The sequence below is a fragment of the Malus sylvestris genome, chromosome 12 (assembly GCF_916048215.2).
Source record: "Malus sylvestris chromosome 12, drMalSylv7.2, whole genome shotgun sequence".
NCBI classification, from domain to species: Eukaryota; Viridiplantae; Streptophyta; class Magnoliopsida; order Rosales; family Rosaceae; genus Malus; species Malus sylvestris.
This window is the reverse complement of record NC_062271.1, coordinates 27161778-27179980: the sequence shown is the minus strand read 5'-3', so window position 1 is coordinate 27179980 and position 18203 is coordinate 27161778. Positions and strand designations below refer to the sequence as shown.

At 40.3% G+C, this 18203-nt stretch overlaps 1 protein-coding gene and 1 pseudogene across 1 annotated transcript; both read left to right on the top strand.

Moving 5' to 3' along the window:
• Positions 1-339: 339 nt before the first annotated feature.
• Positions 340-13852, top strand: LOC126592317 (serine/threonine-protein kinase haspin homolog; annotated as a pseudogene).
• On the top strand, positions 13593-14443 carry LOC126594091 (serine/threonine-protein kinase haspin homolog). The gene is made up of 3 exons (XM_050260298.1): positions 13593-13647; positions 13880-13946; positions 14122-14443. The coding sequence occupies exons 1-3, from the start codon at positions 13613-13615 to the stop codon at positions 14248-14250; spliced, it is 231 nt and encodes a 76-aa protein (XP_050116255.1). The 5' UTR covers positions 13593-13612; the 3' UTR covers positions 14251-14443.
• Positions 14444-18203: the final 3760 nt, after the last annotated feature.

Genomic DNA, 18203 nt, shown 5'->3' with positions numbered 1-18203 from the left:
AAAGTAACCAAACAAGAGTGAAAATGGGTAAAAACCAAAATCAACAAATAAGTGAATGAGTTGTGATGGCTGATGGGAGACAATGTGCTCTAAAACAGGAGGTACATCCGCTTTTATCTACAACATTTACGTGACACGTGATAACTGTTGTTGATATAAAAAGATATATTCTAGTGGCATTAGAAATTATTCTATGAAATTCGTGAATTATACTAAACAACAAATGCAGTGACGAAAGCACGTAAGATGCCCCTTGAGGGTAGCTAGCATTAATGCATAAAATTTTGAGAAACAAAAAACACAACGAAGAAATAAGTGAACAAGTAGGGCAGGAGATATATGGTTCAGAAGATATATCTTTTTGGAAGAATGTGCCCCAATACCAGAGATATATCCTCTTACATTTGCAACACTCATTACGTGATACGTAATGAGTGTTGTAGACACAAAGAGATATATTCCGGTGACACGATAAATTATCTCATGAATTGTTAAATAATGTTAAACAACAAATGCCAAGAGAGTAGCTAACATTAACGGGTGATTAGTTTACATGATTAGCAATTTTTTTTCCTAACAAAGAAAGTGATTAATTGCTACTACCAAAACAATAAACTCAAACACACATGGAAAAGTGATATATGGTTTGTTGGGCTGCTCCAAATCAAAGCCCATTTAAGAGCTAAAAGACAACACCAAATTAAAATATTTATGTTGGGCCTTTTGGAAAATGGATCTCCTTTACGGGTCAACAATAATGACAACAAAACGCACCGTTTAAATCATCTCTCTCCCATGTCTGTCTCCGTTAAACGCAACATTTCAGCTCTCTCTGTTCCCGCCCGCCCGAAATACGTAGCGTTCAAATCTCTCTCTCTCTCTCTCTCTCTCTCTCTCTCTCTCTCTCTCATGGACTTAGTTACAGGTACTCAGAGAAAACCCTAATTTCCTCCATTTCTCAACTCAATCTCCTTTTTTGAAGCAACACATTTCAGGTGATACAGTCGCCGGTCGACAGCAACAAGGCGAAGCGATTTACCGGAGAAGAAAGCTCCAAAAACCCAATCAAGATTTAGAACCCCCGTATATACAAAACCAATCACTTTTCGTTTTTTGAAATCAAAAAAGTTTCTGATAATGTCTGATCACAGAAAGCTATGGTGTTCGACTCGCTGTGTTGGAGGAAGGGTGAGTGTGGCGGCCCTTGATGCTTCTGCTGGAGCTATCGTCAGGAAAAACAGTTGGAGTCGCTCCCTTTCAACAAGGTTCGGTTCGAGTCCCCCACCTTGTCTCTTCGATTCTCCGGTTCGATTCTTCCAGGATTGCTACTGGACTTGTTGTATGTATATGTATTGTCCTTGAATTTTGAGCTCTTGGGTTTGTGTGTATTATGAATTTATGATTATCTTGTTGACTTTCGGCCTGATTCGAATGTTTCTGTTATTCGAGACTCTTGAGCCATTTTTTCACAGAAAGTTGATACTGGTTATCTGGTATTTTGGGCTCAAGAACTATTTGACAGAAAGTGCTCAACGGATGTTAATTGGCCACATCACCCAAAGTTTGGTTCGTTGCGCAGCAGCTGCACTTTTGGGTTGGTTCTGCTTTTTGGTCCCTTTTATTTGATGGTATTAATCTCTATGTAATAGCTGCCCTTTGATCTCTTTTCTGTATTTATCTGCGAGCAAGAATCTAAGCATTGTTCTTGGATCATCTGTGTGAGAGTTGATTTGGAACCTGGGTTCTGGTTTGTTTGGGATTTGGGACCTTACAGGAATTTCTCCTCCGTCTCCGAACTGGACGTAGGCTAATGCCTAACCAGTATTGTGATTGCTTGGGTTTCTGTATTTTTCATATTTTTGCCTTGCTTTATCGATCTCATATCTGCCGCTTTCGCTCGACGTACCTTTTGTTTTTGCTTCTGGGTTATGTGATTTGGGTTTGCTTAGTATGTGATTAGTGGTGAGAAGATGTCTTGGCTGGCATCCATTTGCTTGATTTCTAACAAGCTTTTTAACTTCTGTAACTTTTGCTTAAGTAATATAACTACTACGTCATCCCATATTTTGATTTGTTTTTCCATTTTTTTGTGCATGATAGAGGAAGGACAAGTATTGCCATTGGTGCTTGCTTTGAATATCATCCTCCACAGAAGGAGCCTAAAAGAAGAGGAAAAATAAAAGAAAAGGATCCGCTTCCCAAAGTATGTCTCTTTTCCTCTTTAAAGAAAATTTGTTTTTAATTTTACAGTGTTTCAAAAAACTCGCCTTGGGGCGCGCTTAGGTGCCCTTGGAGGCAAGGCGACAACATTTTCATCTCTGTGTTGTGAGAGTCAGCGAAATGCTCACCTAGGTCGGGACGCATCTCAAACGTTTGACTGGGCATCCTTTTCTTTTTTTTAAGTTACAGAAATTTGGAATTTTTTGAGTTGCAGAGCTTGCCCAACAAAGAAGATGAAGACGACTAGGTTTTTTTTTTTTTGTATATTTTTATTACCCCTCTTTGTTGACATTTATTAACACACTTTACTGATATTTATTTACCCTACCATCTTTCCTTCTTTTTCTTTTTTAGTTTTTCTATACTTTTAATTACCCCACTTTGCCCACATCTATTACCCACTTTGAGGATATTTATTTACATCACAATCTTCATTTTTGTTTACTTTTCGTTTTTCTATAATTTTAATTACCCACTTTGCTCACATTTATTACCCACTTTGCTGATATTTATTTATCCCACCATCTTCTTTTCTATTTACTTTTGTTTTTCTATACTTTTAATTACCCCACTTTGCTCACATTTATGGGAAATTTGGAAAAATAACCAAATTTTAGACCCCATATAGAATTATAGCCACCATATTAATTTTATGATAATTATAACCAAAACTTGATGTAAAAGTACTAATATACCCTTAATATTAGGGTTTCTCACAACAACCAAAACAAACCTTTAAACTATCCTAAAATGAGAAATTAATCTTCATCACTTTTTTGTTTTCACTATTCACTTTGCATATGCAATTTCATATTCTTTCTTCATCCACTGGAAAAATATATTGGAATGTATGCAATTTAATTAGTGAAACACTAAATCGAAGTACCTAATTACAAAAATAATAATTAGCTATGGAATTAGTACCTTCTGAAGAACATTCTCATAGGTTGTCTTGCTAATTAAAGAGAAAGTTAATTCGGTGGCCTCAATCTGCAGTAATCCTCAACATTTTAAGGTAGTTTAAAGGTTGTGTTTGTGGTTGTTATGAGAAACCTTAGTATTAAGGGTATATTAATACTTTTATATCAAGTTTTGGTTATAATTATCATAAAATTAAAATAGTGGTTATAATTCTATATGAGATTTAAAATTTGGTTATTTTTCCAAATTTCCCCACATTTATTATCCATTTTGGGGATATTTATTTACCCCACCATTTGTATACTTTTAATTACCCCACTTTGCTCATATTTATTACCCACGTTGTTGATATTTTTTTTTTTGAACAAACGATCTACACTAAGGAGGAGGGAGTGAACTTAACTTCACAATGGGCTAACAATAATTTGGTTCAAATTCGTCTTTGCTGAAAATTCAACTTAAGATCTCTCACTTATAAGTAAAGAAAAATATCACTAAACCATAATGTGGATGCAAATTTCTTCCTCCTCAATCTTGGACGATTTTGCACCTACAAAACAATTAACACCTTAGGTTAAGGCCAAGAGCCTCACGCGCCCACAATGAATGGGGGGGGCTTTGGCCGAAGAACCTCTGATGCCAAAGTTAGAATTTAGAGAGAAAGAGTGTTTAGAGAATTTTGGGATTTTTGCCAAAGTGTTGGAATTAGCTTTTTGGTGAGAATGGGAGTATATTTATAGGGATAGGAGGTGGCTAGGGTTTTTAGGTTTAATTTAGGTTTAATTAGCCAATTTATTATGATAAATTTGCTAATTAAACATAAAGGGAATAAATGGATGGTTATAGAATCAATTAGCTAGCTTAATTGGGGTAGTAAAGTGGGAAAAGATAGGGAAGGTAGAAAGCTTAAGGGGATGGCCGGCCATGTGATGTTTTAGGGTTGAATTGGTTGTATTTTGTGGTTATTTGGATATAATGGATGGTTTAATTGAGAATTAATGGGTTAATTAGGCAATAAACCCATTAATTAGCCAATTAACATAATTTAAAAGGAATGTGTTTGGGAATTACCTTGTAGAAAGGATTTGATGAGATGGACTTTGAATTGTTACCTATTTTGAGCACTTCTGTCTTGGTTGAAAGAGGGTTGCCCGCTGCTTGCACGTAGGAACCTCGTTGTACTGCAAGGGTATTTTTTTCCTTTTTGTCCAAAAAACCCATGTGTCGCCTTGTGAATATTTTTGGCTCCACAAATGCCCCCACACCTGTTGGGCTACTCGCAGAAAAGGGCGGCAGGTGTAGAGATTTTCTTGCTTTAGGAAACTTAGGACTGCTTCCTATTTTGATGTAGATTCTCTCTTTAATAGGAAATTAGATCCTTCTAGGAAAGGGAAATAAATTTCTCTCAAAGCCTATTTAAGTCCACCTTAAGTGGGTTATTAAATCAACTTTGGAGAGCGATTTATTCTACCCTACAAGAGAGAGATAGCTTAGAGGATATTTGTTCCCCCTCCTCTAGCAATCTTCTACATCTTGCCCGTGCAAATGACCGTCTTTCGTTGCTTTCTTCGTCTTCTTCGTGCCGCACCAATGTAAGAAAAATTTAATTTTTCTTGCTTTATTCTTGGATAGTGCTATTGCGGGGTAGCCGTCGGGGTGGTGCGGCACGTCGGCTAGCAGGGGCCAGGAGCTGGCTCGGCATGAGCTGAGGAGATGTCGTGGCAGGGACCACTGCTTGGGCAGCTTGGCTTGGCTTGAGCCAAGGGCAGCTTGTGCAGCTGGGGTCGAGGATTGTGGCGCTAAGGCACAGTGTTAGGCGAGCCGCATGGCTCATGTCCTTTGGGCTCTTGGACCTGACTCGGGCCAGGCTGGCGATTGAGAGAAATAAGGAGATTGCGGGTCTCATGGGCTGCTAGAATGTTGGGCATGCAGGCCTTCTGCCTGCTGGAATGCTGGGTTGAGCTCCCCTGCTGAGTACCATGAATTTCGTTGGCTGCTTAGTCTTCTTTGCTGAAAGAAATGTGGGCTGCTCCAGAAAGATGAGGTAAAGAGGATCAAGGCGGATGCATTGGCTCGTCTGATCGCTGTCGTGGAGCTTACTATGAATGAAGATGGAAAGAAGAGATCTTCCCCGCCTGCTCATGAGATGCCTAGTTAAGAAAAAACTGAAGACTTCTTCTGCTGCTCATAAGGGTCCGCTTGCTACCGAGAGGTATGTGATTGACATGACTTCTTCTAATGGGAAGAAAAATAAGGCTGCTAGATCTGAGCATGTGGCGTCTTCCATGTTGAGAATGGCTAGTACAATTGTGGATAAGATTGCTCAACGTAAAGGTTTTATCATGCCCCCAGTGCCGAAGTCTGTACCAGGACGTTCTTTGGGAGCCAAGTCCGGTTCACCTTTGTAGAGACTTGCTATTATGAAGAGTGGTAAGGTGGACTCTGCTGCTAAAGTGGCGCCAAAGCCTGCTTCCTTTGCTGCTGAGATTGATTCGCCTCATATTCAAGATCTTAAGCTTGCAATTTCTGAGCTTCGTTTCGCTGCTTATGCTAAGAAGGGAGTGGATGAGCTGCAGCGCGTCTGTGTTAGTCTGCTTAAGAAGAATGAGCAGCTGAAGGGTGAGAATGATGGGCTTGAGGTTTTAAGACCTTCTCTATTTCTCCGAAAGACTTGCTTGCTTTTACTTTTAAGGCTTCCATTGGTGAAGTAGTTGGAGAAGTTAGTGCCCAGACTGGGGCAGCCGGGGGTGAAGCGCCGGATGATGCCGTTGCTAAGAGTGTTACGGCTGTTGAAGGTGTGGCGACCGAGTAGTCGTGGGATGTCCAAGCTGCTGTAGTGTAGTATTTTAGGTAGCCTTTAGGATTTTCTTTGTTTTTCCTTGTAGCTCTTGTTTTGCTTGAACTCCTTCGGCCTTTGCTAGTTGTTTATAAACATGTTTTCCTTCGTTTTTCTTCATCTTCACTTCTTTTGTTCATGCCCTAACCTTTAGACTTGATAGACCAGTGGCAGGCATGTTACTTTTTTATAAGCAGACAAGCTCGCGTAGCCTATGCAGCCGTAGGTGTTGGTGTAGAACTTTGCAAAGTTGTTAGCCATAGGGTTGGCAACCGGATGCCTTACTTACAGAAGAAGACAAGTTCGCGTAACCACTAGGCTGTTAACCTTGACTTTCTTCAATTCCGTAGGTTGCGTAGCAAGTATCACAACACTTTAGGACTTGGTGTAGGTTGTTCCGCGCTTGGCAGAGATGAAGCTTATCGACTACGTAGCATGTCGGCAGTGGATAAAACTTCGTATATGCGCGCTAGCGTGTTTAACCTTTCACAAGAATGTGCGGTTGTATAAGTCTAGCGCGGCTTTACTGCTCGAAGGGCAAGCCGTAGGCAATCTTCCGGAATCCGTAGGCTATCTTAGTGCACTCGGTAGCAGCTTTAGGATTCCAGGGCAGCCGTCCATCGGATGTACTGCGTAATGTGCCATCTCCGTCTCTAGGGCCCGGTTCCCCACGGATTAGGCCAAGAGACCCAAAATCCTTCAGTTAGCTAAGCCTTGAAAAAGACCATTGCGGCTACTTCTAGGAATCCCGGCGCAAGCCATCGTGCATCTAGTTATACTAAGACAGCCAGGCTCATCCACGTCTGGATATTCGAAGTGTAAAGTTTATCCTCCCGTCTTGGAGAGCTGACCCATATGGGTGTCGGGGAATTGGTTTACCCTTTCGCACTGGAGAGCAATTAGTTTACCCTCTCGCACTGGAGAGCATGGTTGGTCCCTCGGGGGGTGCAATTCCTGCGATGGGTCCCTAAGAAGGGCACAGTCTTCTTTTGAAGTGCTGGAGTGATCACTTGTTGTAAGCATGCAGCCGAGCCAAGTTGTGATTACTTCTGAATTCCTCATTGAAAAACGAGTGAAACGAACAAGAACTTAGCTGTAAGGTAGGAACTGCATAACAACTGGATAGTCCTCGACTTGTGAGGTGGTGCCCGTCGAGCTTCTTAAGTCTTCGGGCTTTGATGTAGTCGGAGGTCACACATGGTACTTCTTCAGATTGTAGGCGCTCCACTACTTTTCGATCTTTTTATCGTTTCATGGTAGCGGGGGTATAATTACTCTTACCGCCTATTCTACTGAGCTTGTACGGACCTTCCCAGATGAGATCCATCTTTTTGGATGTTTCGGCCTGTCTATTGCCTTGAGGATATCTCGGCATGGACATATGCTGCTTGATGCCATATTTTTTAAAGAACTTCGCCAAATCTTTGCCCACGAATTGCAGGCCGTTGTTGGTGCCGATGGATTAAGGGATGCCAAATCGGTAAATGATGTTCCTCCATATGAAGCGCTCTATGTCCGTCTGAATCGTGGTCGCCATGGGCTCTGCTTCCACCTATTTGGTGAAGTAGTCGGTTGCCACGAACCACGGCTGCTCGCAAGCCTTTGTAGTTGGATGCGTCGTTGACATGCGAATGCCAGAAATCTCCATTAAGGGAATATGTGCAGCTAAAGTGTGCTCGACTGCCTTCGGGGCATCGTTGGGCCGAGTTGTTGCGTTCGTCAGAAAACTTTGCATCTGCCAGGGTCTACGCCTTTATCGTCGCCGGTTTGGATTCGGCGGAATAGTGCGTCATGATGATGACTGCAAGTAAACTGTAGAATACAGGTAGTCGGGCCCCCAGCTCTTCTCGCATGATGGTAGAGCTTATTGCTACTTTAGATACCGTCAAACATGCGAATAAGTCATCCGCTGCTTCTAGGGAGGTGATGTCGGGTACTTCTTCAAGTCCTTGAATGTGCATTGGCGAGCCTCATCCCAAAGTGCATGCTTCTCTGCTAAAGCAAAAGAGTATGCCAGAGTTAGATATTCTTTCATGATCAATTTTCCGAATAGCGGGTGGTCTGCTGGAAGTCCTTTTTGGAAGGCTGCTCTAACTATCGAGTCGTTGCATCCGACTATTTTTGCCTTCTCTACTTTGAACCTCCTCACATAGTCGCGAAGCGACTCCTTTAGGTTCTTCTTGACGTCGAACAAATGGTCAGACTTCTTTTTGATCGAGCTATAGGATGAATATTCTTTGGTGAAAACCAAAGAAAGTTCGTAGAAATTCCGGATGGATTGTGGCGGCAGGGTGTAGAACCAATCTTGCGCCTCGCCTTGTAGAGTGGTGGCGAATATCTTGCACATGAGATCATCGTTGTTTCGATAAAGGATCATTGCACTTTGGTAACGTTTTAAGTGTCTCTTCGGGTCTTCATCCCCTTTGAAAGATGTGAAATGTGGCATGCTGAACTCGCGTGGAGGCTCTGCCTACTCAATCTCCTCCGTGAAGGGTGACCTGCTTATGTTGGTTATGTTCCGTCATAGTGCCTCGTCGGTGACCTCGTTGCGTTGGAAATCATGCAATCGCTTAGTCAAGAGTCTCTCTACTTCTTCCTGAATTTGCATTTGTTGGGGTAGCGGAGCTCTCGGCTGCCCCCAGTCATGACTTGCTGGTCTAGGCTGCTCTTCCAGGTGTTTGGCTCGTCTATGCCGCAGATGCAGTGCATGTGATGCGTTCCTAGTAGGCGAGCGAGTTCTTCGCATGTTGCTGGTTGAACTTGAGCTGGATTGAGTGACTGCTTCTCTCCGTCCGTCGTGCTGCCTACTCTGATGTGAGGTGGATGACGCTCCTTGTGGGCTTAGCTGCGAATAGACACTTTGCCTGGAAGGTTGTTCATGTTGACTATCGGAGTATAACCCCAACCGTGAATGTATGCTCATCTGTGGGCCTAGTCGAGAGTGCATGCTCCTTCGCGCTCTAAGACGGGAATGTACACTGCCCAAACGTTCGGCTCGTGGCTGCTTGCCGGGACACTGCTGGAAATGTCCGTCTGCCCTTGTCCTACTTCGGGATACCTCGTCCGGGGCACGTTGGATCCCAATGTGTTGCAAAAGTTGATTCACCAAGGTTGTCTGTTGTGCAAGGGCGCTCGTCAACTCTATGACTTGTCGAGACAAGTGTTGTTCGCCATTTGGATTGGAAGAGCTTGGAAGGAATGCGCTTCCTTGGGCAGTGAAAGGGTGGTAGACTTCGGGCGCGAGATTTGAGTTGGGAAATGTCAAATCCGCGAAAAAATGTGGTGAGAATGCCCCCGGTTCGATGGTAGGTCCGGATGGTTGAGATAGTCTTGGGCCGACTTGGGCTGCTTGGAAAGCCACTGGAGCAGGATAGACAGTGAGAGTGGGCTGCTCGTCGGGACCAGGCTGGGTCATGAAAGCAGGCTGCTTGGCAGGAGCAGGCTGGGCCACGGGAATAGGCTGCTCGACGGAAGCAGGTTGGGCCACGGGAGTCGGCTGCTTGACGGAAGCAGGCTGGACCACGAGAGTGGGCTGCTCGTCGGGAGCAGGTTGGGTCACGAGAACAGGCTGCTTGGCAGGAGCAGGCTGGGCCACGGGAGTGGGCTGCTTGATGGAAGCAGGCTGGACCACGGGAGTGGGCTGCTCGTCGGGAGCAGGCTGGGTCACGAGAGCAAGCTGCTTGGCAGGAGCAGGCTGGGCCGCGAGAGCAAGTTGCTTGGCGGAAGTAGGCTGGGCCACGGGATTGGGCTGCTCGACGGAAGCAGGCTGGACCACGAGAGTGGGCTGCTCGTCGGGAGCAGGCTGGACCACGGGAGTGGGCTACTCGTCGGGAGCAGGCTGGGTCACGAGAGCAGGCTGGGCCACGGGAGTGGGCTGCTCAACGAAAGCAGGCTGCTCAATGCGCGGTGCATGTGAATGCGAGGCTTGGGCTTGGGTCCACGTAAACTTGGATGGCACGGCTTGGGTCGTGGTCTTGGTACCGTGAGCCTTGGATGGCAGGGCTCGGGCCGTGGTGAAAGCTCCATGGACCTCGCCACGAATGGCTACCGAAGTAGCCACCGCGGTGGTTCCCATGGTGGTCGTGGTGAAGGCACCATGGACCTCGCCGTGGGTGGCTACCGAGGTAGCCACCGCGGTGGTTCCCATGGTGGAAACTCGTGGTGGTGATGCCGCTCCCCTTATTGTCGCATTTTGCCTCATGGATCTCCGCAATCCCATTTCTTGTATATTAGAATTTTCATTTGTGGAATTTTCTAAATTTCTAGCCATTATATTTTGCTTATACGTTTTATTAAAGAACCTTTGCAAGTAAAAAATTCTAATAATAAGAACGTATGAAAAATATTCAAATGGACTAAAAAATAAAGAAAAAACCTTTTTGTGCGAGAGTCTTCTACGAGTATGGATTTCAACTCTCAATGAAAGCACCAATTTGTGGATGCAAATTTCTTCCTCCTCGATCTTGGACGATTTTGCACCTACAAAACAATTAACACCTTAGGTTAAGGCCAAGAGCCTCACGCGCCCACAATGAATGGGGGGGGCTTTGGCCGAAGAACCTCCGATGCCAAAGTTAAAATTTAGAGAGAAAGAGTGTTTAGAGAATTTTGGGATTTTTGCCAAAGTGTTGGAATTAGCTTTTTGGTGAGAATGGGAGTATATTTATAGGGATAGGAGGTGGCTAGGATTTTTAGGTTTAATTTAGGTTTAATTAGCCAATTTATTATGATAAATTTGCTAATTAAACATAAAGGGAATAAATGGATGGTTATAGAATCAATTAGCTAGCTTAATTGGGGTAGTAAAGTGGGAAAAGATAGGGAAGGTTGAAAGCTTAAGGGGATGGCCGGCCATGTGATGTTTTAGGGTTGAATTGGTTGTATTTTGTGGTTATTTGGATATAATGGATGGTTTAATTGAGAATTAATGGGTTAATTAGGCAATAAACCCATTAATTAGCCAATTAACATAATTTAAAGGAATGTGTTTGGGAATTACCTTGTAGAAAGGATTTGATGAGATGGACTTTGAATTGTTACCTATTTTGGGCACTTCTGTCTTGGTTGAAAGAGGGTTGCCCGCTGCTTGCGCGTAGGAACCTCGTTGTACTGCAAGGGTATTTTTTTCCTTTTTGTCCAAAAAACCCACGTGTCGCCTTGTGAATATTTTTGGCTCCACACATAATACGTGACGATATTTTTAAAAGGTAGATAATCTTTTTGTTATTTTCTCATGACAGCCTAGTAGGAAAAAAAGAAGATAAACATCTTTTTATTTTTATTGTTCTTTAAGCGTTATATTTTTTTTTTCTGAAACATTTTATTATCTTTATTTCTCCTTTTAAGACTACCTATCCCACTCAAATATCACTCAAAACTCTCATAAACATATTAATATGCACTTACTTAAGAATCTAGATGTCTGGCTCTATTTGTTTGATTGTTGATTAATCTGATTGCTTGGTTAAACTTGTTTTTGATGCGAGTTAAATGCACTTTTGGATGATAATGAATATTTGTTTTACAAAGTATTATATATATTATATATATATATATATAATATATTAAAAGATTTAGGGTCTCACGCCTCAAGGCGTCTGCCTAGGCGAGGCTATTCATGAAACACCTCATCTTGCTTACTAAAACATTGTGTTGCTGGTACTGCAATGCCTCAATTGTATTTACTCTATCAGTGCATTTTCACGTTGATTTGTTTATGCTGTTTTTAATGTTCCGAATGTCTAGGGAAATTACAAATTCGAAGAAGAGAAGGTGTATTTTCAAGAGGTTGATGCCTTTGATTTGTTGGTGGAAAGCCCCTCTCCCAAACCTACTACATGGGTTGCCGGCAACCAGGCAGATGCTGCTGCATTACCCAAATTGTGCTCACCATTAGATAAAGGGAACTTTAACGAAAAGCTCCCGGTACTGTTCACTTTAACGAAAAACCACATTTTAACACTAAAAAGTCAATTTTGGTACTATTCACTTTACCTTTTATTCTGTCCTTATCGTTAAAACTTAAAGTTTTCAAGCCTTTTTCATTAGTTTTCTTTTAGATAAATGGTTATTCAAGAAGTTCAATTTCACTTTTGCCCCTTCTAGCACATTGTCTAAGATACTACAAACTTCAGCCATTCGACCTTTGTCTTTGGAACCCGTTGGGTAGGAATTTCACATCTTCAAGTTTGAAAACCTGGCAAAACTATTCTAAATTCAGTTCTCGCTTGCCCTATACACAAAGCATATTTGACTTCAGTTCAGCTGAATTTTGTGTTTGTGAGAGTGGAACCATAAAATCAATGGCCGATGCAGGCAATGATGGTTGTGAAGATATAGAAGCTTCTGTAAAGAAACTCTCTCTGGGATCATCTTCATCCGATAGTAAACAGTTGGATCCATTTGGTGCACTATTAAGATTATGTGGCCAGTCGGCTCCGTTAAAATTTGGGGTTATGTTCTTTACATACTGGTAAGTTCCCTATTTGGAATGTGTATGTATTTATAATTTGAATTTTTGTTAATAATGTTTAATTTGATTCTGCTCTCATAAGCTGACAAAAGATGATCATTTCTTGAAACAGTGACCTAGAAAAGATTAACAAAATTGGTGAAGCCATGTTTGCAAAATAGTCCCAATTGAAGGCAACTTACTGGTGAATGGGGAGGTGCAAAAGGTACTTGTTCAATAATATGCTTTCTAGTGAAGGGATCTGTCGCTTTGTTGAATGATACCGTAATGTGGTTACAGTGCTCCAGACATCTAAAAAAATGCTAGAAGAGGTTATCCAACTTATCCTTTCCCGCACTCTTAACTGCTTAAGAGGACATGATAGTGATGTTCCGAATGCTTGCACTACATTTATCGAAACAATAGAGTGCGTATTTCCTCTAAAATTCTTTCTTTTCACAACTGCTTAAGACTATTGAATTTGTATTATGCAGTAAACTCTATATACTTTTCTTGAAACGACAAACATTTGAACACATTGAACAATGCGATTTGGTTTGAAAATTGAAATTATTATTAGATTACTTGAATGATCTTTCAGTTGCAAGGTTTTTATTTTGTTGTCTTTCTGTGATCTGATTCTGAATCTCCCCTAGTGTGAGAGTGTGCCAAGGTTCTTACGATGCTGCCTTGATCAAAGCATGGGAGGACTGGGATGAAAAGTGTGGTTCGGAAAATGATCACCCCAAGGCATTTCCAGATAACCAGGTTTTTCCTTCTCTACTTTGATTCGTCTAATATCTATAATCTCTTCACTTCCAGTTCCCACATATGCTGCACACATGTCATTTAAACATGATTATCTAATCCAAAGATTCCTTTTTGGTATTATCTATAAATCGTCGGAGTAATTTTTCATAAGATTTGGTGATCTTCTAGAGTAAAAATAAATTTTATATTATGAGGTTAATGTTACTTACCTAGGTTTATATTGCAACTCACAATTTTGCATACAGTGCTATGTCGTGTTTGTTTTAGAAAATGGTGGCGAACATCTTGAAAGCTTTGTACTTCTGAACATTGATGAAGCACGGAGTTGAATCTAGAGTTATATCAGCAAATATATGTTTTCTTGTACAAAATAATAGATCGTTAATCATTTGCAGTCAGAAACATACCGAAAGATGAAGAAGGTAACAGAGGACTGCTGGGAGGGAAGGTGTGGTTGATATCGAATATAATATCACATGGAGCATCTGAGAGAACACGGTGAAAATTGAAAAGCGAAGAAGAATGCTTTGATACCCGCTTGAATATCTTCTTGTGAAGATTGAAATTTGATCGTCCATTTTTTTCTGTAATTTTGACAGACTGATAATTGTGGTAAGAAAACTTGTTTGCTTAAGCTTTTTATTAGTGCTGAATCATTATTAATTGTTTTTTTTTTACAGTTTCCCCAGAACAAATGTAATATGGTTGATATACCTGGTGGATATATTACGGCTAAAGAAATCATTTGTAAGTTTTTCTCAATCACTTTTAGGAAACTTCTTACTGCTGTAGTTAACGCTTGCGATAATGACAACTCCAATGGGGTAAAACCGCTAACAGTGATCGATTTTAGTTCAAATCCTTATCAAAACTATGCATCCTGAAAAGAAATGACTTTGGTTTATGATTCATCCTGTGATAGGAAAGTCGTTCAAAGGACGAGAGGGATTTGCGCTCGTTGAAGAAGCATCTTGGCAAGTATCAGTCAGCCAGAGAAGCACTTCTTGATCCCTCTTTCGGTCACTTGTTTGTTGATCCTCCTGGCATTTAAGTTACAACTAGGAATGACAAGATGCTATAGTGTAGGTTCGAAACTGAATATTTATGCTTCTAGTGAGTAGAAATGTTGTAAATATGTAGTGAAGCTGTAGGGTTCAGATAACATCAACGCAATAATTTTTGCAGATGTGGACGTAGCCACATTGATTTGAGTGGATGTGCTTCGTTTTGCACCCGAGTTTGAACCCCTAACTCCATAGTTTAGATTGAATTAAATGTAGAATATCATCCTTTCAAATTGCAATAGTTTTTTGAGCAAACTTTATGAGCAACGAGACAAACCCACAAAGAAAATATTATGTACAGACTCCTTTTCTCCCTGAAATTAATACAGATGATAGTATGACACACACACACACTCTCTCTCTCTCTCTCTCTCTGCTTTCGGCGGATGACCTAGTCAGAGAAGCTGCTTTTTGATTCACTACTTTGAAGACTAAGCGCTGCTAAGAAAAGCACTATAGATTATTCCACATGGGAGCTTGCCCCCACTCACATTGCATATTCTATCCCGCAGAAAGGTTGTGGCTCCAATGGTATTTGTTGAATTCAAAACCCTAATTAGTAGCAGCAGATAATCATATCATAAAGGTTGTGGCTACTTTTTTACACTGTTCCTATTTCGTTCGTGATCTTTGGTTTGGTGAAAGGTCACAAATCACTCGTGTAATTTACCACAATTTCTCACTTTAGGTATTTTTCATCGATTTTAGCAGTGTGTTTTACTTTTGTAATTAATTTCAGAACACAAATATTCTAAGTTTCGTCCTTTTGTAAAGCTTGACGTCCATGAGCGTGCCGTATGGTGGCAGATCCGCATAAGGGCCAGTGAAGGCTATTGCCTTCGCCCGGATAAATTTTTAGGAGTGATGGGAACATACACCTTAGCAAGGCAGGTGGTGTTCTTTGACAGTTGGATTTTGTCATTTGCTCACTTAATCATACCTGAAGAAGCTGAAAAGTCAAAAAACAAAAAGATGCCTTTTTAACTCTGTCACCTTTACATTGTTGTCCATCTTGAAAATTGAGGGAAGTTGCACAGAAATTACTTCATCAATGGAATCTATTATTGCACGGCTCCTCCACAGGGACAATAAAAAACTACTGAAATTTTCAATTAAATTCTACATCTAGACAAGGAAATTGAAAACCCCAAAAACTAAAACTAAACTAATCAAGGTACAAAGCTTCCATAGGTTTAGGGGCGAAGAAGAAGATGGAATTGTGAAAAGCCTCGAGCTTTGGTTTCCCTGACGAAAATTGTTCTGGTGACTCAAGCTTTGCTTGGCACCACCGGTACTTGGGGTTGTGGGTTGCAGGAGCACTGTGATTCAGCAAACGAGATGGAAAGGTTATTTTTCCCCTTTTTTTTCCCTTTTCTAGCTGGGCAATTTTCCTCCCTTTTCTCTCCTTCATACGATATGGCAGCCCTGTTGTGATGAGGCTAAGTCTCCATCCAGAATTTGGAAAAACAAAAAAATTTGGCAGTAGCCTTGTTGTGATCACCCGACGACAAGCAAAGTGTGAAAAAGCTTTCAATTGTTTGAGACTTCCTCCAAAATGTGCTTAAGTGAAGGAAAAGGTGCAAGAGCTTTTCAATTGGGTGGAAAGGAAAATGCATGATTAATTAGTGGAATAGTGGCAACAAACGGCAGTATAACGGAAGATATAACAGAGTTAAAAAGGACATCCTTTTATTTTTGACTTTTCAACTTCTTCAGGTATGATTAAGTGAGCAAATGACAAAATACAACTGTCAAAATTTAATAGGTTGGGAACACCACCGCCTTGCTGAGTTGTATGTTCCCGTCACTCCCAAAAATTTCTCCTTCACTCGCCCTTTTTGCTACTTATGTTGTTCCGAAGCTTTTATGAACGCAATATAACTGCTACGAGGGTAAGCTGTTTAACAAAAGTCTCCTAAAATGGTTATCGGTAAGGGAAGAAGGGGAACAGCAGTGCATGCTTGGACTCCATCTTGCCCTCGAAAGAAAAATTTCTTGAATCCGCCTCGTGGAAGGTAAATATACATAATGACAAGGCCATTTGTGATTTTTACCTAATGAATCTATGCAAGGCAGTGGAATCTTGTGTCTTTATCATGGATTTGAGAATATGATACCCTGCATCTTTTTTGGTAACCTTCACTTATCCTCAACAGGCTGTTACAGGTACAAAATTGTGGTCATGTTGCATCAAAGTATACACTTTTTTTTACGTCCTAATGTGGAATGCTTAGTTCTCAGTTAAGAAGAATTTTACCATCTAACCGGTGATTTATCACTTGATTTTTACATGATGCGAGAGATAGAGACTAAAAAACACCGACTCCACTCGAGATTTCGCTCCACGTCATGCTTGCTAACCAAGTACAAGATCACATGCAAGAAAGCCAGAAACAATTATCCAAGAAGAAAAGGCCAACACCTAAACGTGGGACTCTAGGCCTAATCTCCCGAATACTTTCCTCTCCAATAGCTTTTCTTCACCTTTTACTGATATTTATGCATAAATTTTTTTAGGGAGACTTTGGATGCGGTCCCTAGTTATGAATAATCTTTGATTGAAACTTTGTTGGTTTTCAATTTTTGATCCAAGTCCCTAAAATTAATTGATAATTTATTTCTATGTACGTTACTATATTTTTTAAATTAAAAATTAAAATTTATAGTTGTTTATAGTAATGAGATTTTAAATAAAAAACATAATTTGTGGGATTAAAAATATTAAAATATAAATATACTATTGTGTGTGTGTGTGTGTAAACATGGGTACATTCATAAAAAATAACCAAAAAATTATTGTATCAAAACATGGGTACATTCTTCAAAATGGGTACATTTAGCAAAAATAAAAATGGGTACAAATAAATAAAAAAAAATATGGGTACAATACAAATAAAACTTTAAAAAATATGGGCACAAAAAGAAATTAATATATGGGTACAAATTAAAATTGAAAGGAAAATTGGTACAAATTAAAAAAGGGTTGCAAATTAAAAATGGGTACAAACTAAAAATAAAAATATATGATAAAAAATTTAGCCATAAATATAAATATACTAATTGTAACATTTTTAATATTAAATGAATATATTTAGAAATAAAAAATATTTTATTATTGAAATAATTAATGATATTATTAATACAAAGGACCTTGATTAAAAATTGAAAAGTAATAAGGTTTTAATCAATAGAGTAGTAAAAATAAGGATGAAAACCTAATTACTCCATTTTTTTATTTGGTTTTTTAGCAAAAATAGTCTATAAGATTGACATAATTCTTTACTTTGGTCTCTGACAAGATTTCTGAGTTTGTCCATCGCAAATCATTTTGGTCATTTCGTAAAAATTTCTCAATATCCTTGTTAGGGGTTGGTTTGACAAAAATATCCTGAAAAAGGGTGGTCACATGCAGTGGTGGATTCAGAAAATAATATTAGGGGGCTTAGTAAGAATAGCGCGCGCAACGCGCAATTTTTTTTTAACAGAAATAGCATGCGTATAGTCATTTCATCGAGTCTTTGTAAGCCTAAAGTCATTTGGAAAGGCATACTGCACACATGTTAATGCTTCATTTGCATGGGTAACTAACATGTTCCAAGGCTGCTCCCATATGAACGCTTAACAAAGAAATACACTTAACTTGAACACATTAACAATGTTTGATATCATTGCATCCCATTAATATGTTTGTCCAAGAATGATGATGCTTTGTTATTCTCTGAGATCACCATTTCATTTACTTTGCATTCTTGGATAGTTTTTTACTTGGTTCTTTTTTTCTGTGTACAATTGTAATCACAACCAATAAACAAGGCAGAAGTAAATAATATTAGGACTATACTGTAAAGGGGCAACACCTCTCTAATGCATTTTATTAAGTAGTTGAAGGGCATATATGAAGGGCAACTCCAATCTTTAAAGGGGCAACACCCAAGTTATC

What these genes read in the sequence shown, in the direction of transcription:
- LOC126594091 (XM_050260298.1), top strand. Translation starts at nt 13,613, where the DNA reads ATGAAGAAGGTAACAGAGGACTGCTGGGAGGGAAG. An exon ending in GAGGACTGCTGGGAGGGAAG is followed by an intron (nt 13,648 to 13,879) that starts GTGTGGTTGATA and finishes TTTTTTTTACAG; the next exon opens with TTTCCCCAGAACAAATGTAA. An exon ending in TACGGCTAAAGAAATCATTT is followed by an intron (nt 13,947 to 14,121) that starts GTAAGTTTTTCT and finishes ATCCTGTGATAG; the next exon opens with GAAAGTCGTTCAAAGGACGA.